The sequence below is a fragment of the Papio anubis genome, chromosome 5 (assembly GCF_008728515.1).
Source record: "Papio anubis isolate 15944 chromosome 5, Panubis1.0, whole genome shotgun sequence".
NCBI classification, from domain to species: domain Eukaryota; kingdom Metazoa; phylum Chordata; class Mammalia; order Primates; family Cercopithecidae; genus Papio; species Papio anubis.
Genome location: NC_044980.1, coordinates 50011088 through 50035202, shown reverse-complemented (window position 1 = coordinate 50035202; position 24115 = coordinate 50011088). Strand labels below are relative to the sequence as shown.

The window sequence follows — 24115 nt, the reverse complement described above, 5'->3', positions numbered from 1 at the left end:
CTGTTATGATATTAATTACTGAATTTATTTATGGAATTTTGCCTTTTTTCTTAAACACAGTTCAATATAAAGCAATTCAATTAAAAACGAATTAACTACAGAATGAAAAATGGAAAACCTTCCTGTTTTCTCAGCTTTATTTTTCCATGGGCCAATTTTGCTCTCCTTGTAGAAGTCTCTTTTACTGGTTATTTCTAAAATCGGAGGTCAATGCAAGTAATAGTATTTATACTTGGAAAAAGGTGGGGCTGATATGGACAAGCAAATGATGCTGCATGATTTTCTTAATCTTTGCCCTTGGGTATAATGGAGATCCATCTCCAGAGAGGGTAAAATATGGCTAGAATTTGCATCCCATTCAGTAGACTTTACTTCCTAATGAAGTGAATTGAATTTAATCATGTGTGTCTTTTTTTCCCTTCCCCAACAGCTTCCATGCCTATGGCTGTTCTAAAATTGGGCCAAATATATCCATTTCAGAGAGGCTTTTTCTGTAAAGACAACAGCATCAACTATCCGTACCATGACAGTACCGTCACATCCACTGTCCTCATCCTAGTAGGGGTTGGCTTGCCCATTTCCTCTGTAAGTAAATTAATAAGTAGGTAGTGATGGGTTTGTTGTGCTGGAGGTTGGATGAAGTATGGAGTTGGGGTGGGGGTAAATCCACAGTACTGTCTTCACCAGTGTTAATATGGTGAATGATTGCTTGAGGAATATACCCACTGTTTTAGTCCAGAGGCAGTGTTTCTCCAGTTAAAAGTGGATGTTACCCAGAACAACTTGATGTCATTCTGTAAGAATGATACAGTGATTATTTTTGAATAGGAGAGTCTTTTTGAGTCATTTGGACCAACTCCTCTCAGTAAACAAATGAAGAAACTTAGGTCCAGACACTTGTTAAAGCCCAGTAAGCTATTGTATGGCAGAGCTGAAACTAAGATTATGCTTGCTTTATCATACTGTTAAGTGGAAATTGAGGCCATGAAAAATGAAAATGTTTGCATATTAAATTTGAGAAAACAAACTCAGCAGAAAGATCACAAATATATATGCAGAATAAAATTATTAGAATACATTAAGATATGTCACTACTGGCTGGGTATGGTGGCTCACGCCTGTAATCCCAGCACTTCGGGAGGCCGAGGTGGACGGATCACCTGAGGTCAGCAGTTCAAGACCAGCCTGACCAACATGGAGAAACCCCTTCTCTACTAAAAATACAGAATTAGCTGGGCGTGATGGCGCATGCCTGTAACCCTAGCTACTCAGGAGGCTGAGGCAGGAGAATTGCTTGAACCGGGAGGTGGAAATTGCTGTGAGCAGAGATCACGCCATTGAACTCCAGCCTGGGCAATAAGAGCGAAACTCTGTCTCAAAAAAAAAAAAAAAAGAAGTCACCATTTCTTACTTTGTACTGTCCTTCAGATAGTTCATCAGTTTGTAGGATAATACTGGGTTTCACTGTTTTAAGTAATTAAAAACTGTCATTCTAAGTTAAGATTCACAAACTAGGTTAAGATTGCCATTTGGGATATTATGCCTACTTTCTTTACCCTTGGCTCTCATTCCTAAGTCTTGCCATTGTGATTTTATGTGACTTGGAAATAGAAGGGAAGGAGCAAGGTGAAGATTTACCTCCTTGAGTATCTTGGCAGTGAAGCATATCACACCATATTTCTCCTCTGGCCACCTGTCTTGTTACTTGGCTGTCCTCGACTTACAAAAATTTAGTGTCTCAGTAAACTCAGCAACCTTGTTCTGCTGTAGGACTGGCTGGCTTTTCTCTCTCTATTTTGCTCCCAAATTGGGTAAGAATAATAACCTAATTGTTTGTTTTTCCAGTTTATGTATCTGAGTTCATTTTGTCTTTTTGTCTAGTAGATTTTTTTCTAATGGCCATTAGCTCAGTATTTTGAAGGTGAAGGGGTCCAGTATTTTATTATGTTCTAAGAGATACAAGTATTAATATATTCTTATAATTCTAATTTGATTATAGCTACTTTTATGGGAGTAAAATGATAGAAAAATCTAGCATAAAATCTAGGATTTAGTTTAAGGAGATACTTCTTTTTCTAAAAAATAAATCCCACCATAACTGGTTACTTAAATTTTAGCCATTCAGCTTAGGAGAAACTGTGTGCAGGGAAGTACTGCCACTTGGATGACAATAGACAGTGTTACTGTACTATATGAAGTACTAAGTAGTTGTAGCCATGATTTTGAGCAACTATTGCCAGATAAAGTTTCTTTTTCTTTAAAAAAACTTGCCCCTGTATTTGAGGAGATAATTGCTTGAGAGTGAATAAATTAATTGTAATAATAATATATATATTTTTTTGAGATGGAGTTTTGCTCTTGTCGCCCAGGCTGGAGTGCAGTGGTGTAATATTGGCTCACTGCAATCTCTGCCTCCCAGGTTCAGGTGATTCTCCTGCCTAACTCTCCTGAGAAGCTGGGACTATAGGCGTGTGCCGCCATGCCCAGCTAATTTTTGTATTTTTTAGTAGAGATGGGGTTTCACCATATTGGCCAGGCTGGTCTTGAACTCCTGACCTCAAGCAATCTACCCTGCTTCAGCTCGGGTTCAAGCGATTCTCCTGCCTCAGCCTCTCAAGTAGCTGGAATTACAGGTGCTTGTCACCACGCCCAGCTAATTTTTGTATTTTTAGTAGAGATGGAGTTTCACTGTGTTGGCCACCTGGCAACATGCACCTGGCCCATAATCTTTTATTAATTAAAAAAAAATGATTATAAAGTAGAAAGAGAAAATAAATAGCCCTTAGTTCTACTACCTGAAGACAACTACTGGTGGCATTTTGATGTTTCCTTTAGTTTGATAGTTTTTTTTTTGTTGTTGTTGCTGCTGTTTGTTTTTTATTTTTATTTTTTTTGAGATGGAGTCTTGCTCTGTTGTCCGGGCTGGAGTGCAGTGGCACAATCTCGACTCAGTGCAACCTCCGCCTCCCAGGTTCAAGCAATTCTCCTACCTCGACCTCCCAAGTAGCTGGGACTACAGGCATGCACCACCACACCTGGCTAATTTTTGTAGTTTTAGTAGAGACGGTGTTTTACCATGTTGGCCAGGCTGGTCTCAAACTCCTGACCTCAGGTGATCCACCTGCTTTGTAATCCCAAAGTGCTGGGATTACAGGCGTGGGCCACCACACCCAACCTAGTTTGACAGTTTTTATGTCATTGTGAGCACACCACAGATTTAGTTTTGTGCTTTGTTTTTTTACTTATCTTTATAACAAATTTTTTTTTTTTTAGTTATAGTATTATAATATCAAACAGCTTAAATAGCAATAAGGCTAAATTTTTTTATTTAAGGAGTGGAAAAAGAGTATCAATCTTTGAGTTCTTGAGTATTAATTCCTGTGAGTCTGCTGTTAGAATTGACCTGGAAAAATATTTTAATGCCAATGATTTATTTATTTGTTTGTTTTGAGATGGAGTCTTGTCCTGTTGCCCAGGCTGGAGTGCAGTGGCATGATCTTGGCTTACTGCAACTGCAACCTTCCCCTCCTTGGTTCAAGCAATTCTCCTGCCTCAGGTTCCTGAGTAGCTGGAACTACAGACATGTACCACCATGCTCAGATAATTTTTTGTATTTTTTTTTTTTGAGACGGAATCTCACTCAGTTGCCCAGGCTGGAGTGCAGTGGCACGATCTTGGTTCACTGCAAGCTCCCCCTCCCGGGTTCACACCATTCTCCTGCCTCAGCCTCCCAAGTAGCTGGAACTACAGGCGCCCGCCGCCACGCCCGGCTAATTTTTTGCATTTTTAGTAGAGACGGGGTTTCACCGTGTTAGCCAGGATGGTCTCGGTCTCCTAACCTCGTGATCCGCCCGCCTCGGCCTCCCAAAGTGCTGGAATTACAGGTGTGAGCCAGCACACCCGGCCAATGTTTTGTATTTTTAATAGAGGCAGGGTTTCACCATATTGGTCAGGCTGGTCTTGAACTTCTGACCTCAGGTGATCCGCCAGCCTTGACCTCCCAAAGTACTGGGATTACGGGCATGAGCCACCACTCCTGGCCTGATGCCAATTTATTTTTAATTAAAGAAGTAGTATTTGGCCAGTTTCTGGGCCTTAAATGTGCTTGAATGTGCAGGAAGGGATTCTTGCAAATTCTTGGGGTAGATTTGTTTGTTTTAATAGTTTGTGTATAACATCTGTTGTTATATATAGAAAATAACTTATTTTCTATAAAATGAATTATTTATGCTTAATGTAACTTTAATATAATATGCCTTATAATTTGATCAGAAATAAGATTTCGGGTGATAGAAAATCTGTATTTTAAAGCAGTGATTTATTTTTACAATGCAGGGTTCATAATCTTTTTAAAAAATATATTCTCTACTGTTTCTTCTTTAGCTATCCAAAAAGGTGCCACATTCAGAAAACTATAGATTTCTGCATTATTTGGCTTTTACATTTTTTTGTTGTTGTTGTTTTTGGATTTTAATGATCCATATTAGATTCGACACCAGACTTTTTTTTTTTCCCATCATTTTTCGCTTTGTGTAGTTCTACCTTCTCCCTTGGTAATTTGTTATATATTTTTATAAATTCTTATGTTTCTAGAAAAAGGTAAGACTTTTTGTTTGCAAACTTTCAGAGTAATGTTAGTAACAATAAAGTTAGTATTAAATTCATATGTTGCAATGAATAATATAGTTTGTCTAAATTTAAAAATTTATAGTTTCAGGATACAAAACTTGCCTATGTTTAATAGGCTATTTTAAATTGACTTGAGTACCAACTGTAAGTAGTTGCTTTTCTTAAGTCATGATTACTGTATGACATAACCTTTTAGCAAAAATATTTAGCCTAAAATAACAGTATAGCCAATGCTTGTGACCAACTTATAAAACTCTTTCTAAAGAGTGATTGTATTATTCATGGTGACCTAAAACTGGAAATGTACATGGATGTTTGTGAAAAGGGCTTAATCACTTTTTTTTTCAGGCGGAGTCTCGCTGTGTTGCCCAAGCTGGAGTGCAATGGTGCGATTTTGGCACGCTGCAACCTCCACCTCCCGCGTTCAAGCGATGCTCCTGCCTCAGCCTCCTGAGTAGCTGGGATTACAGGCGCATGCCACCAACGCCCGGCTAATATTTGTATTTTTAGTAGAGATGGGGTTTCACCATGTTGGTCAGGCTGGTCTCGAACTCCTGACCTCATGATCTGCCCACCTCGGCCTCCCAAAGTGTTGGGATTACAGGTGTGAGCCACCGCACCCGACCAAGGCTTAATCACTTTATATATTTTATTTTATTGTATTATATTTTTTGAGATGGAGTCTCACTCTTGCCCAGACTGGAGTGTAGTGGTGTGATCTCAGCTCACTGCAACCTCCGCCTCCCGGGTTCAAGTGCTTCTCCTACCTCAGCCTTCCGAGTAGCTGGGACTACAGGCCCGTGCCACTATAACTGGCTGATTTTTTGTATTTTTAGTAGAGATGGGGTTTCACCATGTTGGCCAGGCTGGTCTTGAACTGCTGACCTCAAGCAATCCACCCACCTCGGCCTCCCAAAGTGCTGAGGTTACAGGTGTGAGCCACCGCATCCAGCCACTTTATATATTTTATAACTTAGTGAAAAACAGATGACTACCTCAAAGAAAAATGGGGAAAGGGCATGACTAGAAAGCTGTCAGTAGAAGAAAATTGTCAAGAAATAGAAATAAATGCTTTAACATTTAACTTTTCTTAAGACTTAGTCTTAAGTTCATATTAAAGCAGCACTGAGAACACAGTTTGGCCTGTCACAGTAGCAAAGGTAAGAACTTTCCCAGCTTATCAAGCATAGAAAACAGGTGTTCTCATACACAAATCTGGCAGGGGTATAAATTGGCATTAAAAAGAGTGTATTGTTGGACCTATAAATTATACCGGAAGGAAGTTATCCTGGAAGTAAGTTTCATGTAGAGAATGAGTTACAAGACAGTTGATTACAGTACTTTTTATAGAAGAAAATTGGAAATAAATAATTTAGCTATAGGGGACTATTTTATGATTTATTCTAGTGATGAAATATTATATTCATTTCATAATTTTTGATAATATTGACATGGAAAGATTTTTGTAATAATTGAGAGTAAAGGGAGAAGAATAGTAATGGTTCCCTCTGAATAGTGGGATTATTAGTATATGATATATTTTCTTTTTTTTTAATGTCATAAGTTTATTGACAAACATATGTAGTATGCCATGAGTTAGAGTTTGATCCATTTCCAGAGGCTGTATCTCTTAAAATGCTCTTCATTTCTGTTAAATGGATGAACTGAAACATCCTTATGATTTAAGCAGTTGGTGTCTTACTATAAGGAAGGGTGCAGCAAATGCAGATCCAAAGTACAAACACATCTTAACTAGTAACGCCCACTTGTTTTCCACTGAAAATGGCAAATTCTTCCCAGGGCCCTCCTCATAGTGGCTCCTACGGACCACAGAGGTTGTGAACCTCCGGATGCTGTGGCCCAACATAGCGCTGCTGGAAGCTCCGCGAAAGGCACAGAGACTGAGGACAGATGAAATGGCGGCACCTCACCAAGACCGAGATATTTTCATTTTATCTCTTATATTTTCTGTTTTTTCCCCTCCCTTGAACATTGTTTTTTCAAATAAGGAAGCCTATTTTTATTTTTTAAAAACCCATTAGAAATTTTTCTGTTTTCATTTTCATATACCTGCAGTTTAAATGCCTTAACTATATACCCATTTTTACATAGTATTGTGGAAGCTTATCTGTTATGTGTGTGGATTTTGTCTGTTTCTAAGAAAGTGCCAAAAGAAAAAAAAAAAGATAAAAATAACTGTATTTTGAGAATTCGCAGTAAATCAAACTTCACTCCTTGTCCTGTGGCTCAGCATCTTATGTAGCTGACTAGTCTTTTTGGAAGTGATTGGTTGTCTATGAACCTGAGTGTACCTACACAAACAAATGTAACTCCTTGAATGTGGAAAGTTTGTCTTGCGTGTTGCAGCATGCTATAATTCAATTCTGACATTAACTGCCTGGAGTTAACATGAGACTCCACGGATTTAAGGTCATTGTCCCCAGTAAGACTGCTCTCACTGTAGTTTTCAGGTGCAAATTTGAAGTTCCCCAGGTTGTAGCTCTGGGGGTTCCTGTGACCCTGTCAGGTTTGGTAATTGGCTAAAACAACTCATAGAACTCAGGAAATCATTTTACTTATGATTATAGTTTTATTATAAGGAATCAGAGTGAGCCAAATTAAGATACACAGTCAAGGTCTCAGGGTGGAGGACAGCCTGAATGTAGAGCTTTTCTGTCCTCTCCCAGTGGCATCAAGATGTGTCACTTTCCTGGCACATTGATGTGTTCACCAACCAGGCAGCTCCTGCAACCTTCAGTGTCCATTGTTTTTATTAGAGTTTTATTATGTAGTCATGATTGATTGAATCATTGGCCAACCAGTTGAACTTGATCTCTAGTTCCCCTCACCTCCTTGGAGGTTGAGTTGGTTTAAAGCCCTGTCCCTCTAATCACACGGTTAGTGTGACCAGCTCCCATCCTGAGTCATTCATTAGCCTAAACCCAAGTGTGAACCAAGGGGCTTAAGAATAACAAAGACACCCCTATTACTCAGGAAATTCTAAGGTTTTAGAGTCTCTCTCCCAGGGACAAAGGCCAGATTCTTTGTTATAGACTCCAGTCTCTGTACTTTTTACTCTGTAGCCTTGGTACCTTGAAAGTGTTTAAAGCACTCAGGTGTTGGTTTGATACAATTTAAGATTTTTAAAAAAGTTTTCATTTTTTCCTTTCAATCTGCCAACCCAAGTTTACTTAGGAGTTGGAGACTTTCCATCTAATATGGGTTTCTATTATTGAATAAATTTATTCTGATACTTGTTAAAATGGTTAAGGAAAACTTTACTCAAGACTATTGCACCTGGGGTGGAGAACTCAACTCTGACTACAACAAGGAGAAGGGGGGATTTATGGGTGAGGGGAATCAGTGGATGGAAAATCATGAAGAGGAGACATCAAGGGTAGGAGATTCTTGTTAAGGCAGGCCAAAGATTTGTATATCAAAGGTGGGGGATGAGGAATTTAATCATGTATCAAGGGTGTTCAGATATCAAGGATAAGGGGCTTCTTGCTAAGCTGACTTAGCAGGACTTTTGCTAAGACTGGGCCTGTCCTGTCCTTGCACACCACACAAGGACAGGCTGACATGAAAGGCCAAGGTTGAGGCCTAGTTGAGAAGAGGGTTCACAGCTGGTTAACTAATGTTTGGTCAACTGAAGAGCCTTTGTCACTATTAAAGATGAACTTTATCTTAAGTGTGCATTGCATAGTGAGTTAGTAGCTCATGGTAGAAAGACATCTATGTAAACGTATCTTAATATGCAAAAATCCTTTGTCCTAGGTTAATTCAGAAATATGCATTATTTAAATCCCATTATGTCTCCATTTAATAGACCTCTCCATTTAATAGACCAAGTATTGGTCTATTAAAATTCCTTTAGGATGTAGATTGTTACAGTTTTTGATTTGGGATTTTTGCAAAGTCATTCTAAGTGTTAAAAGTACAGAAATGGAAATAGCCTGTCAACCCAAAATTTCTAATAATTTTTTTTTTTTTTTTTTTTTTTTTTGAGACAGAGTCTCCCTTTGTCACCCAGGCTGGAGTGCAGTGGTACATTCTTGGCTCACTGCAACCTCTGCCTCCTGGGTTTAAGCAATTCTTGTGCCTTAGCTAGGATTACAGGCACGTACCACCATGCCTGGCTAATTTTTGTATTTTTGGTAGAGATGGGGTTTCACTGTGTTGGCCAGGCTGGTCTTGATCTCCTGGCCTCATGTGATCCGCCCACTTTGGCCTCCCCAAAGTGCTGGGAATACAGGCATGAGCCGCTGCACCTAGCCTCTAATAATGTACTTTGAATTATCCTTTTCAACTGATGTTGTTTGTGTGTTAGCATAACAAAAAATGTCTAGCTTTTGTATACCATTAAGCATGTGTATTTTTCTGGTGTTGATTACTCAGATTTCTACTATAAATATTGCTAGTGTAATAATATATGGACAATATCCACAATTTTAAAGGATAAAATATGACTTTTTAAGAAATATTAAGAAATATTTTTTATTATTTTTGGTAGTCTAATTGCTCCTAAGTTAATTTTAAAAAATCACTTTTACTCCCTTTATTAACACCTGAGGGGAAATAACACAGGATATATTTTTTGGGTTGAATTGTTGTGGAATACCACATTTGTAAAGTTTGGAATTTGATAATGTTTTGGAAGATGAGGGAGATTATTTACTATAGATATGTGGATTTTCTGAAGTTCTTTGTTTTTGGTACATTATTTGAAAAAATAATGTTTTTTTAGAGAGCCTGCCCACAAAGCAGGTAACCGAGGTATAATTTTTATTGTTTTGAATAGCTTACTTAAATGGTAATAAGAAATTGATAGTCTTGAGGAAGAAAGAATGAATGGGTTAATATGTTTATTTTTATAAGGTGTAAAGTAATATATAAGTAAAGTGTTCTTATGGCAAAGTGGCTTTAGAATTTTACCCTGCATGGCAGAGGAGATTGGAGTTGGTTAGGTTTTATGGCATGGCACATCTTTCTTGCTGTCCTTTTCCTGTACTGGTGCAGGAAGCTGGTATCCAAACAGTCTGTTGCTCACATTTGTTTGTCATTTCTCCCTTGTTTTCATGGAAACACAGGTGCTGTGCTGCCATTTCTTATTTTCACCTCTATAGGCAGTAAGACAATAATCTTCACTAGAGTAGGGATGGTCTGTATTGCTCACGATTGTAACCTTAGTGGCACATAATAGGTGTTTAATAAATTGAGGTAGAAAATTTTATGAAAAACTGCAAAATGTGAAATAGAATAAGATTGTTGTTTATGTTTGATAATGACTACTACCATGAAAATTCAGCTTAACTCTGTGGAAACTGACCATATTTCTAAGTCATCTCTTACCTCATTAAAACAGTTTTTTGGGGAGTGAGGGGGGAAGGAGACTTATATTGAATGCGTATCCCGACTGGAGATATGTGTGTGTGTATGTGCGTATACTATGCATATATATGTGATATATATAAGATAGCACCCAAGGGGAAAATATAAATATATTTTTATAATATATATTTATATAAATATAAATATATGTCCATATAAATATAAAATATTTATAAAAATATATATTTTAATATTTATAAAAATATATTTTAATATTTATATGTTTATATATTTATATAAATATTAATGTATATTTATTTATATAAAAATATATTTTTATTTATATTTCCCCCTTTGGAGATATCTTATAATATGGGGGAGATGCCTATTAGAACTATAGAAATATAATACTGTGGAAATTGGTTTCCTAGGTTGGAAACAAGTTTTATTTTCTTGTTTACTTATTCTCATGTGTAGCTGCATTTCCTATCCACGCATTGTGGAAAGTACTGATTCTCAGTTCTTATGAGCAATTTTATTAACAAAATAGTAATAACTCCATTATTTGACAGTCTGGCTGATATGTCTGGGTTATTCAAGCGTCTAGCCTCCATCCACATTCTTCTCTCCTTGTTCAGGCATTAAGAGAAGAATGTATTTTCTGAAATATTTCACAAGTGGACACAATTCTTTCTATTACGTGGGTCTTTTGGTCTGCCTATGGGGTCTTTTCTTCTTCCGAACTATTGAGGCGGTACCTTATCTCACAGTAAATCCCAAGGTGCCTGTCATCTGTGTGTCAGGATTTCTCAGACTGTTGCCGCTGCTGTTATCCCTGAGGCAGTATGTCCCTTAGTGATATGCTACTGTGGTCTGTAAAGTTGCATGCCACTCTCTCCTGGGCATCTGGTATGTTTTAGATTTGTACAATGGAATACTGTTCAGCAACAAAAAGGAACAATATATCCATGGAACCAGTTTCCCAGTTTTGCTGGGTACTCCACCACCAATATTTCTTACTAAAACTGTTAGGATTGGTATTTTGGTTCCAAGATCCTGAGCATTTGTGCAAGAGGAAGTTAAAGAAGATGTGGTGTGACCATGTTCATATGTTGTCCTTTCCTGTCTCTAGTAAACGATGGTGAAGTGTTCTTGTGATATTTGGTTTGTGGAAGCCATAAGTTCCCATATCACATACTCTCTCTTGAACCATTATAAATATTCACTGTTAAAATATACAAAGTTGTGTTTATTTATAACTGAGTATGAGTTTACTATGCAGAGAACCTGAGTCATGAGCTAACTAGTGAATGTATCAAAAAGCGGAATGTGGGAATGTAAAAGGGTGCAACCACTTTGGAAAACAGTTTAGCAATTTCTTAAAAAGTTAAGCATCAATTTACCATATGACCTGGCAATCCCACCCACTTTCATTAGAAATGAAAACATATCTACAAAAATACTTGTATGTGAATGTTCATAGGATTAGTCGTAATACCACAAAACTGGAAGCAATCTAAATGTCCATTAACTGGTGAGTGGATAAACCAAATGTGGTATATACATATAACTGAATATTCATTAATAAAAAGGAACAAAATGCATGCTGTAACACAGATGAACCTCAAAAAAATTATGCTGAGTGATAAAAGCCACATATAAAATACTACATATTGTGTAATTCCATTTATATGAAATGTCTAGAAAAGGCAAATTTACGTAGAGACAGATAGCAGATGAGTGGTTGCCTGGGTTTGTTAGTGGGAGCAGGGATTGAATGCAAATAGGCTCAAGGGAATTTGGGGGGTAATGAAAATGTTCTAAAACTAGATTGTGGTGATGTTGCATCACAATATAAATTTACCAAAACCATTGAATTATATATATACTTAGACTGGATTAATTTTATGGTATGTAAATTATACCTCAATTAAAAAAAAGGGAGAGTGAAAATGAATTTTGCCAGCTCAAGTAATAAGAGAAACAGTGTTTGACGAGGGTAGTCATTTGAGAAGTGATGAAAGGGATTTAGAGATATAATCTTTCAGGTAAAAGGAAAAGGGTTTTTGACTGAATTGATAAACGAAGTTTTGCCTTGAAATCTTTAGTAAATGTCAAAGTTAACATCAAGTATCTATTTAAATGTTTGCATTTCTGCTCACTTTTCTACACTGTCTGGTGAAGTAAGTTGGTGGTGTGCAGTAACCCTTTTGGAATAGTTTATCAAGGATTTAATGTTTGTATCTTTCAATTCCACTTACATATATATCTTAAGGAAATTAGAAATGCAAACAAGAATTTGTATTCGGAAATGTTAACTATGGCATCATATAGGGTAATCAAAAAATTAAAAATAACCTACATGCTCTCAAAGTGGGAGGAATGGTTAAATTATAATTGTTTTTACTTTGTCTCTCTTACTTTCAAGGAGTAGAAATTCTTTCTAACTAGATTAAGTAAAATTGGGCTTTGTTGAAAAGGATACAAGGTGCTGTAATAACCCCAAGCAGCAAGATCACTGAGGCCTTTTGGCATTGGGGAACCACAGCTACCTTCCCATTTCACCCATTCAGGGACCAGGCTAGTCACTACTTCCTCCTCTGTAGACCTGCTTTGTTCTCAGCTTCTTCTTCAGCCAGTCTTCCTTGTACATGGCCCAGTGTTGTTTGCCACCTTGGACTTAATCAGTTTTTGTTACAATTCCCGTATTTCCAGAACAGGAATCTGAAAGAGCTGTTCTTTTTGAGCCTTAAGTGGGTGAGTGAGCAACCCGTGGTTTGGTCTTTTTCTTCATCACCTTTCAGGGGTCTGTGTTTAGATTTAGATAGTTAGTGAAAATGAAATGGCATTGGGTAATGGCGTTGATTCAGTACATCTTGACTGGGCACAGTGGCTCATGCCTATAATTCCAGCACTTTGGGAGACTGAGGCGGGTGGATCACCTGAGGTCAGGAGTTTGAGACTAGCCTGGCCAACATGGTGAAACCCCATCTCTACTAGTAATACAAAAAAATTAGCTGGGCGTGGTGGTGCTCACCTACTCTGGAGGTGCTACTCTGGAGGCCAAGGCAGGAGAATCGCTTGAACCTGGAAGGTGGAGGTTGCAGTGAGCCGAGATCACACCATTTTACTCCAGCCTGGGCGACAAGAGCAAAACTCTGTCTCAAAAAAAAAAAAAAAAAAAAATCTCATGGGCGTATTTGAGGAATGGCAAATATTGGCTATTATTTATTATCAATTTAAAAATATTTCTAAGGTCTTTGGTGTTGGCAACCTCTTTTCTTGATTCTCTCAACAGAATAGTGTGCATTTGTGGTAGATTCATGCTTATTTTCTCATATTTTCTTACCAAAACTTGCAGTCTGTGTGTTACCCTTTCTTATTAAAACCTCTTTTACTAAGACTGGCAATTGAAATCCCATTGGACGCCATATTGGGCACTGTGGACCAATCTCCACCTCCTGAATGCCCTCTCTTTCTAATGTGGCCACGATGTGGTTGCTGTCTCCTGACCTGCCCTTACCCCACTCAAGTCTGCCTTAGTGAATCTTCTTCCTCTCCTCTTCTTCCTCTGCTGTTGCTCTGTGCCTCACCCTCCACTTCTTTTCTCTTTATATACATCCTGTACAGTGTTTTGTACCTCTGTGACTTTAGAGACCCTTTATATCCCCAAATCTTTGTCTCTGTCCTAGACCCCTTCTGCTGAGATGGAGACTGTCACAACCACTGGCTTATCGAATATCATACTCAGAGGCATCACCAACTCTCCTTTTCTTTTGAACACTCAGAGTTCTTTGAACCTCAGTTTATTCTCTGCTATAATTACGTACTGTGCCTTATTCAATTTGTATTCCTGGTAGCACCTAGCAGAATTCCTTGCACAGTGGGTTTACTTAGTATTTGCCCACATGAATGTTTTTATTTTTTTAAATGGGCTATTATCCTTTGTATATGGTTTTATTTTGTTCCCCTAGTATCCTGAAAAATACCCACAAACTTTTTTTCTAAATCTAAGAATAATTTCTAACATGGTTTTTGTGGTTGGGGGGAAAAAAACCCTTAATATTAATGGACATACATGGTAATAGCATTTCTAAATACATTTGGGCCTGGGTATTTGGGCCTATATGTTTTCTCTGAGAATAAGGACACACAGCCTAGTGAGTTTTGGACTCTAATCCTATTATATGTGAATTTAGTTTCTGTCTTTTTTTTTTTAGACAGAGTCTCGCTGTGTCACCCAGGTTGGAGTGCAGTAGCACAGTCTCGGCTCACTGCAACCTCCACCTCCTGGGTTCAAGTGATTCTCCTGCCTCAGCCTCCCAAGTAGCCAGGACTACAGGCACATGCCACCATGTCCATGAATTTAATTTCTATACTAAATATACTATTCCAAAAGAAAGAAACGTTTATTGGAAAATGCAACCAATTCAGAAATATGCTTTGTAGACAGTAAAAGTTTCCATTATTTTGTGTAGACTGAATTGGATTATAGAGATAGTGGTTCTTTGGCTGGACACTATGGCTCATGCCTATAATCTCAACACTTTGGGAGGCTGAGCTGGGTGGATCACTTGAGGTCAAGAGTTTGAGACCAGCCCGGCCAACATGGCAGAACCCTTCTCTATTAAAAATACAAAAATTAGCCTGGGGTGGTGGCGGGTGCCTGTACTCCTGGCTACTTGGGAGGCTAAGGCAGGATAATTGCTTGAGTCCTAGAAGTGGAGGGTGCAGTGAGCTGAGATTCTGTCACTGCACCCCAGCCTGAGCAACAAAGCAAGACACCATCTCAAAAAAAAAGAAAAGAAAAAAGAAGTAGCGGTTATTTTTATGTACAAAATAAATTTGCTCATTGAGTTAGAGTATGGTTATTGATTAGGGGGCTAAGCATTTAGTTACTGTATGGGGCAACCAATAATAAAATCACAGTCCTGTGTGTTTACCTCCACAGTGCTCATAAGTGCAAAAGGTTTGTGCAAATTCTTTTGAAGTTATATTGTAACCATGGTATATGTATTGAAAACTTGGCCATTTTATCCCATTCCTATGAATGAAAACTATTTGGTGAATCAGAGGATAGTCTGAATTGGGATATGAGGGCCAGTATAAGTGTCAGCAAGGTCAGCTCTAGTTTATTTTTTTTTTGTTTTTTTTTTTTTTCTTTTAAGGCATAGCATTACTAGGAGTATAGCTTTGGGAACCTTGTAGCATCGTAAAGACTTTTTAAAGGGGTGACAGCTATTGGCAAATTGACTAATACAGAGAACTAAGCTTTGGTTCATGTATTCAGTGTCTGAATGAAAAATGGGAAGATCAATAAAAGAGCTAAGAGTGAAAGAAATGTGATTTCGTGTGCTTCTCCTTTTTAGCTCTTATAATAGATTGAACAGATTTGATATTTGTGGTAAATACACTCAGGCAGAGTGGCAGAGGCTTGGTTGTCATTTAGCCTTTAGGGCCTTAGTGGAGTTAATGAGAACTGCAAATGGTCATCAAGTCTTGGTGCTTCACAGAGAAGCAACACTTCTGCAGTGAGTGTGTTAGCTTAGTGGTTATGGTATTACTGCAGGGACATGGATCACTTAGGGAGATGAGCGTTTCAGGCCTGGGTCAGTCTTAAAGCAGATCTCACGTGGAGGGTTTCTGCTAACCTGCATCTCTTACAACACTAGTTAGTATGCTGTAGTATTAATCAGTAGGTCAAGTTCAGTGAAGTAAAGGATAATTGAATTCTTGAAGTTCACATTTAGGCAAAAAATTGGTATTTTAGGAGGTGAGTATAAGACATGATCTTTACAGAAAACACTGATGATAAAAACAGCGCTCTCTGTTAGGTGCCTTTGTGCTTGACTCCATCATCATCTTAAGAAACTAAGCTCAGGGCTGGGTGCAATGGCTCACATCTGTAATCCCAGCACTTTGGGAGGCTTAGGCCATAGGATCAGTTGAGCTCAGGAGTTCAAGATCAGCCTGGGCAACATAGCTGGACCTCATCTCTACTAAAAAATTAAAACAAAACAAAAAACTAGCTTAGCATGGTGGTGCGTGCCTGTGGTCCCAGCTGCTCGAGAAGCTGAAGCAGGAGGATAGCTTGAGCCCAGAAGATCGAGGCTGCACTTAGCTATGATCGTGCCATGGCACTGTAGCCTGGGTAACAGAATGAGACCCCGTCTCAAAAAAAAAAAAAAAAAAAAAAGAAACTTTATGTTCAGATTCCTCTTTTTATAGCAGCTTTCAGGCTGCTATAGACAATACAGAAATGAGTGGATAAAGTTTTATTTAGATACTGTGATAGCTTAGCCAGTGACAATGACCTATCCAAATGTGGAATGCTAAAATGTTTTCTTTTTGGAAGTGAAGCCCATGAAAAATTGGTTTTGAAGTAGTGTTAGAAACCTGGCGATTAAATGACAACAAGGACGTGAGAAGAGATTTTCCCAAAATCCATTTAGTGTGTTTGCACAGAAACAAAGGAAAGATAATTCTTTATTAAATTGGTTAATAGAGGATTTGAATGCTTTGTTTGCTGTAGACAAAACATCTTTATCTTAAAACTGTAATCTTTCCAACTTCTGTTGCATGCATTGCTGCATTTCCTTTTTTACATGTGCTCTCACTTATTTTCATGGCAAATGCATTTTTAAACAGAGTCTCTGGGATAATTATTGACATTAATTAGTTTTGGTATTTCTTTTTTAATGATATTTTCATTTATTCCCTTTTGCTAGCTGGATTGCCTTTTGCAATTCTTACTTCAAGGCATACCCCCTTCCAACGAGGAGTATTCTGTAATGATGAGTCCATCAAGTACCCTTACAAAGAAGACACCATACCTTATGCGTTATTAGGTGGAATAATCATTCCATTCAGTATTATCGTTGTAAGTTAAATCCACTTTTCCAAGTTTGTAACTATTGGGCCTTGGCTTAATTTTCTGTTATTCTTTTAATGCTTAAATGTATAACCCTCCAAAAACAATGTGTGCTTTTTAAACCTTTAATTGATGGTTTATTTGATCAAGATAATCTCAGCTATTTTAAGTGGAGTCAAAAAATAACAGTGTGTAATTATAAGAGCCAGGCACGGTGACATGCCTGTAGTCCCAGCTACTCAAGAGGCTGAGGCTGGAGGATTGCTTGAGTCTCCCAGTTGAAGACTATAGTATGTGGTGATCACATCTGTGAATAGCCATTATACTCCAGCCCAGACAACACTTCAACATCCCATCTTAAAAAAAAACAGAAAAAAAAAAAATGAAAAGAACCTTGCTGGATATGTATAGATTTTATGCTAATCTTTTCCATGTCACTGTTATTGTTAGAACTCTAATTTGTTATTGTTTTAATAATCTTGTGATCAATAGTTGAATGTTATAGCAATATGATTCTAGCATACTTTATACATAGGATATCATTTTATAATTTATTGTATCTGTGTGTATGTACCTACTGTTTTTGACTCTCCCTCTGTACTGAGTTCTAGAAAAGAAAAATTGCTAAGTGATGTTAAAACTTTATATAATGCATGCTTACTTTAAATAATTTTTAGATAATATACACAGGAGAGAAAAGCTGTAGTTCTATATATGATTAGTAGTGAATATGAAAGAATTTTTACTGGTACTGAATGCAAGACTGAGTCTTAAACTAAAATAGTAACTGTTGTTTTCCAGTATTTCAGGTAGAAATGCTTAAAGAATGTGTTTAGGGATAAGACTATCGACTGGACTACATGATTTTTATAATCTCTTATAAATCTTCTGCTTTATAAGCAGAAGGCTGGGTGCAGTGACTCACGCCTGTAATGCTAGCACTTTGGGAGGCGAGGCGGGCGGATCACCTGAGGTCAGGAGTGCGAGACCAGCCTGGTCAACCTGGCGAAACCCCACCTCTACTAAAAATACAAAAATTAGCTGGGTGTGGTGACACACACCTGTAATCCCAGCTACTCAGGAGGCTGAGGCAGGAGAATCACTTGAACCTAGGAGGCGGAGGTTGCAGTGAGCCGAGATTGCACCATTGTACTCCAGCCTGGGTGACACGATGAGACTCCGTCTGGGAAAAAAAAACAACAAAAAACCAGAAAATATGCTGGATGTGGTGGCTTATGCCTTTAATCCCAGCATTTGGGAGGCCAAGTCGGGAGGATCACTTGAGCCCCAAAGTATGAGACCAACCTGGGTAGCATAGCAAGACCGCTGCCTATATCCACCCCCCACTCACCCCCACTTCAAAAAAAAAAGGCCAGGCACGGTGGGCAGGAGCCTGTAGTCCCAGCTACTCAAAAGGCTGAAGCAGGAGGATCCCTTGAGCTCAGGAAGTTGAGGCTGCAGTGAACCATGATTGCACCACAGCATTCCAGCTTGGGCAGCAGAGTGAGACCCTCTCTCAAACACACACACACACACACACACACACACAGATTTTTTTTTTTTTTGATTAAAAAAATATATAGTTGTATCCAGGAGATAGGCCAAAGATGACAGCATGTATATCATATCTGTTTTTGGAGTTTATTTTAAAAAAAGAAAAACTTCTTAATTTAGAAATGTCTTAAGAATGATCGTAATACTTTATTAGCACTGAAAGTTAACTTGTAATTTGTGGTGCATAATTAGTAAAAGAAAACCTTTGCTATACAGATACTTGTTTTATAAGACTGTGAGCTCCTTGAAAGCAGAGATGATATCTTGTTCATCTTCGTGTCCTCACCACCTGGCATGGAGCCCAGCATGTCCTAGGTGCCTGAATGAAACTGTATGAAGGAACTATAGAGTAATTACACAGTAATGTTGGTGACTCTCCCGAAATACGGGGAAGTTTTAAGAAATCAGGTATTCTTTTAATCTAGATAATTTTTTACACTGAATTTTTACTGCTAAAAGAAAGCCTAGTCTATAATTCTTCCATTAAGGAGGGAGTAGGGTCTTTTTAAAAAAAGTATATATGTTTCTGAGTGATTGCTAAGCAATTAAATACGACATTTTTAGTAGGACTTTAGTTGCAAATAGCCAATTTCAGACAGGATTCAAATATTCAAATAAACAGTGCTAGAAATAGACTTGTCTTTCAATTCTGCCCTTTTTTTTGGTCTCAGTAAAAAAGGATGCCATGCAAACAGAACTACAGGAATTTGCTCTAGCCTGGAGGGCTGCAGTAGAGCAGGCCACTGATTGCTGGGCGCTGTGTTGATGTGCACAGCCTATACAGGGCTTGACAAAATGCTTAGTTAGCAAAAACTCATGAATTATATTTCATTAACTTGGAATTCTTTGCTATTTCTTTTCTTTTCTTTCTTTTTTTTGAGACAGAGTCTCGCTGTGTTGCCTGGGCTTGGAGTGCAGTGGCGCAATCTTGGCTCACTGCAAACTCTGACTCCTGGGTTCAAGCGATTCTCTTGCTTCAGCCTCCCAAGTGGCTGGAATTACAGGCGCCCGCGACCACATCCAGCTGATTTTTGTATTTTTAGTAAAGATGGGGTTTCACTATGTTGGCCAGGATGGTCTTGAGCTCCTGACCTCATGATCCACCCGCCTCAGCCTCCCAAAGTGCTGGGATTACAGGTGTGAGCCACTGTGCCCGGCCTATTCTTTACTCTCTCAACATAACCTGTGAGAAAGTTATCTTTACATTTAATAAAATGGCAAGTAAATTAATAGATAAGTACAGACTGCTTTAAAAAGAACAGATTGTTTAAACGTACTGTTATTCATCTCTACAGTATCACTGAAAACAAACACTGCTTAGGGCAGTGGTTTTATATATGTATGTTTTGATTAATTGATTGACAGAGTCTTTCTCTGTCACCCAGGCTTGGAGTGCAGTGGTGTGATCAGAGCTCACTGCAGCCTGGACCTCCTGGGCTTAAGTGATCCTCCTGCTTCAGCCACCTGAGGAGCTGGGACCACAGGTGTGCACCACCACAACCGCCTAATTACATTTTTTTTTTTTAAGAGATACAATCTCTCTGTGTTGCGCAGGCTTGTGTCTCAAACTCCTGGGTTCAAGCAACCCTCCTGCCTCAACATCCCGAAGTGCTGGGATTATAGGTGTAAGCCATCATGCCCAGCCTTATGTGCTAAATTAACATAATTCTATTTTATTCATTAACTCAGCCTCTTTCAGGCAATGCTCAGTTAGACTTGTATACATTTAACTTCGTTTACTAGAAAGTAAATCATTTATTTAAAAAAATCGCCATGATTAAGATTGCACACCAGGGCCTTGACATGAGTTGCAAATGATTCATTAATAAATGAGTGATTGAGGGAACCTGGCCGGTAGAGAACCAGGATTATTATAGTTTCTCAGAAGACATGGGATAATTTCAGTAAGGAGGAAGTGGTCAGTGAAGTCAAATATACCGAGAAGTTAAAGTAAGTGAGAGTTGATAAAAATCTGTTTGATCTGGCTGGGTGCGGTGGCTCACTCCTGTAATCCCAGCACTTTGGGAGGCCGAGGTGGGTGGATCACAAAGTCAGGAGTTCAAGACCAGCCTGGTCAAGATAGTGAAACCTCTTCTCTACTAAAAAGACAAAAATTAGCTGGGCGCAGTGGTGGACATCTGTAATCCTAGCTACACAGGAGGCTGAAGCAGGAGAATCGCTTGAACCTGGGAGGCAGATGTTGCAGTGAGCCGAGATTGTGCCACTGCACTCTAGCCTGGGCAACAGAGCAAGACTCTATCTCAAAAAAAAAAAAAGAAAAAAAAAGAAAGAAAATCTGTTTGATCGGATGAGACAATTTTGACTTTTGTGAAAAAATCAGTAGAATAAAGGAAATGGAAGTGGTTAGAGATACTTAGGAGGGAGAAGAAGATGTGGAGATGTGCCATTGATTTTAGATTGTTCTTTTGGGAAGATGGGCCCTGAATGAAAGATACAAAATCATAGGGACAGTGTAGAAACATAAAACTATCTTGGTTGATGGAGATTTAAAGGGGATGGTAAGAGAATACTATGGGAGACAGGTTTAAAAAGGTTGAATCACTCTGATTTAGATAATTATTAGCTTTGAACTTCATAAGTATTGTTTTACTCCTCCAAACATTATTTTTATTTCTTTGATAATTTATCATATCCTAGAATCTGAGTAAATAATACATTATAAATAATCTCAGTTTTAGGATTAGGCCACACTTGGCTTAGCTGTTGACTTCATGAAAGGTTAAGAATTGGCATAAATGGCTCAAAGGTCAGGATAAGGAATTGAAATGAAACAAAACAATATGGCTATCTTGTGTGGATCAAATGGGCAGACACATCTCTGCATTTAATTCAGAAGAATTAATTTAGAACTCCTCTATTGTCTGCTTCTCTCAGTGATGTAAGTTAACCTAGCATTTGCTGGCTTTAGAGACTTCCCTGCATTCCCAGTATTAATGGTTAAGTATCAGCTTATACTGCTTCTGAAGATCAGCTTTTAATCTGTGCCCAGTATTCTGAATATTCCTAGCAAACTCATTTTCTGTCATCACTGGCAAGAGCCAGGATTTGGGTGGCCATAAACTATGATGATTATGACTAGGAAGACTCACAAAACATACTACCTGCTTTTGGAAAATAGTCGAGTGCCAGCTGATAGCTGAGATGTGGAAGAACAGCTGATACCTGAGATGTGGAAGTTTCAACTGCTAAAACTGTGGTTGATTAATATACTTGATATGTTTTCAAGAATCAAAGATTAATTCCAAAATGAAATGTTAGATAAGTTCTTTCTGGCTACTAATCTCTGAGGAAATACTGGGACCCCTTCCTGGCATAAGGAGGCAATGTATACTGAAATGGAAAGGGCTCTTCTGTTGGCAGTCAGGGATAACCCTAAGCAAAATTGTATAGGAATGGCATTCCTGGAAGTACGTATAGTTTTCCTCTCCTGTGACCTGTTCTCAGAAAAGAATCTGATTAATTCATTCACATTAAGGACTGTAATTAGAACTGTATTTTTATGGGGCTTAATGTGTAAACTAAGGGCATTTGCTGTTTACCCAAGGCAGTACCTGCCACTAAAATTTATTGACCACCTACTTTGTTTAGGTCACTCTGGTGATAGGAGGTTTCTGTTCAGCAATTAAGAAATCCTCCTTACCTTGTAGAGTTCAGAGTCTCATTGTCAAAGTTATAACATTCTAATTATGGAACTCTAGGAGTCATTGAGCCAGAATAAGGAAAGGATTTTAGGTATCAGATTCTTGAAATCCCTTTCAGGAAGCAACCATTTATTTTACTTATGGTAAGACTTACCCTGAAGACAGTTGATCCTCATTAAATGGAAATGTTTGAATGCTTTATAAAATTGTTTATATAAATTTAAGGTGAAGTAGAGAAACTAGTAATGTATTTCAAGTCAAGCTTTGCTACTTATATTCTCTCCACACAGATTAGCAAACCCACTGTTCAGACTATTCTGTGTTTAAGTGGTTTTTGTTGTTGTTGTTGTTGTTTTTAATTATTATTTTTTTGAGATGGAGTCTTGCTGTGTCGCGCTGAGGCTGGAGTGCAGTGGCGCCATCTTGGCTCACTGCAGCCTCCACCTGCCAGGTTCAAGCGATTCTCCCGCCTCAGTCTCCCAAGTAGCTGGGGATTATAGGCGCCTGCCACCACTCCTGGCTAATTTTTGGTATTTTTAGTAGATACGGGGTTTCACCATATTGGCCAGGCTGGTCTCGAACTCCTGACCTCAAATGATTCACCCGCCTCTGCCTCCCAAAGTGCTGGGATTACAGGAGTTGAGCCACAGTGCCTGGCCTTAGCTGTTTATTTTGGTCTCAGGTATCTAGAGTCTTACTGTCTTTTTTAATAGCAAATGTTACTATTTATAATGTTGCCATTCAGTATTCTTTGAATTCTCAGGATACTGGTTTGTTAACTTGTAAAGCATCAGAAACCTTTTTATACTTTTAAATTAGTGACTAAGAGTCCCATCCCACCCCTTGGGCCTCCAGCAGAGGTCACCTGGAAGGCAGGACTGGTATATCCTGTTAGCTAAATCCCTGCCCTCTGTATCCTCTAGCAATCCTCCCTGAAATGATTTTACCCTTTTTAATATGGTGGATGTCTTTGATTCAAAGGAATATTTGAGAAAAATGAAGACTCTGTCAGGTAAAAGTACTTATACACAGGAGTTTCTGATTGGGGAAGTATGTATGTATGTATTTATCGAGATGGAGTCTTGCTCTTGTTGCCCAAGCTGGAGTGCAATGGCACAATCTCGGCTCGCTGCAACCTCCGCCTGCCACGTTCAAGTGATTCTCTTGCCTTAGCCTCCCAAGTAGCTGGGATTACAGGCACCTTCTTCGATGCCTGGTTGTTTTTTTGTAATTTTTGTAGAGACAGGGTTTACCATGTTGGCCAGGCTGGTCTCGAACTCCTGACTTCGGGTGATCCACCCGCCTTGGGCTCCCAAAGTGCTGGGATTACAGGCATGAGCCACCACGCCCAGCCGGAAGTTTGTTTTTTGGACAAGCCATAGTTTTTGTCCTCCAGGATATATCTCTTTCTACTTTTTAAAACTCTGTTTGTTTGAATACAAGAAAAAAAAATGATCTTGTTATTTTAGGTAAGCAATGATATGTTTTTGGCCCAGCCATGGCTTTGTGAATAATGTTCACCATTGATAAGACACCTTTTTTGTGGTTTAGAATTGGATATCTGAAGTTGACTCTCCATTGTAAAGAAAAAAGGGGCTGGGACAGTTTTTAAAACAAAGATCTTTTTGTGATTTACCATTTTCTTCTTCCCCACTATGTTTCGTTTTGTTTAAAGTGCCTGCTTGCTACTTTAACATGTTATTTTTCTGTTTCTTTTTCAGATGATTCTTGGAGAAACCCTGTCTGTTTACTGTAACCTTTTGCACTCAAATTCCTTTATCAGGAATAACTACATAGCCACTATTTACAAAGCCATTGGAACCTTTTTATTTGGTGCAGCTGCTAGTCAGTCCCTGACTGACATTGCCAAGTATTCAATAGGCAGACTGCGGCCTCACTTCTTGGATGTTTGTGATCCAGATTGGTCAAAAATCAACTGCAGCGATGGTTACATTGAAAACTACATATGTCGAGGGAATGCAGAAAAAGTTAAGGAAGGCAGGTGAGTGTTAAATCGCTAATGCTTGTTTAATCTTGTATATTCTTGGAATAGAAGGTTTCAGTGACT

At 38.5% G+C, this 24115-nt stretch overlaps 2 protein-coding genes across 2 annotated transcripts in view; one reads left to right on the top strand and one right to left on the bottom strand.

Moving 5' to 3' along the window:
- LOC101025279 (phospholipid phosphatase 1) overlaps nucleotides 1-24115 on the top strand; it is a 68005-nt gene that overhangs the window by 6111 nt on the left and 37779 nt on the right. The window contains exons 2-3 of the mRNA XM_003899679.5: nucleotides 431-585; nucleotides 23769-24049. Of these exons, the coding sequence (XP_003899728.2) occupies nucleotides 431-585; nucleotides 23769-24049 (436 nt within the window). The remainder of the gene's footprint in view (nucleotides 1-430; nucleotides 586-23768; nucleotides 24050-24115) is intronic.
- On the bottom strand, nucleotides 6235-6561 carry LOC108586288 (cytochrome c oxidase subunit 7C, mitochondrial-like). The gene has a single exon (XM_031666157.1). The coding sequence runs from the start codon at nucleotides 6494-6496 to the stop codon at nucleotides 6305-6307; it is 192 nt and encodes a 63-aa protein (XP_031522017.1). The 5' UTR covers nucleotides 6497-6561; the 3' UTR covers nucleotides 6235-6304.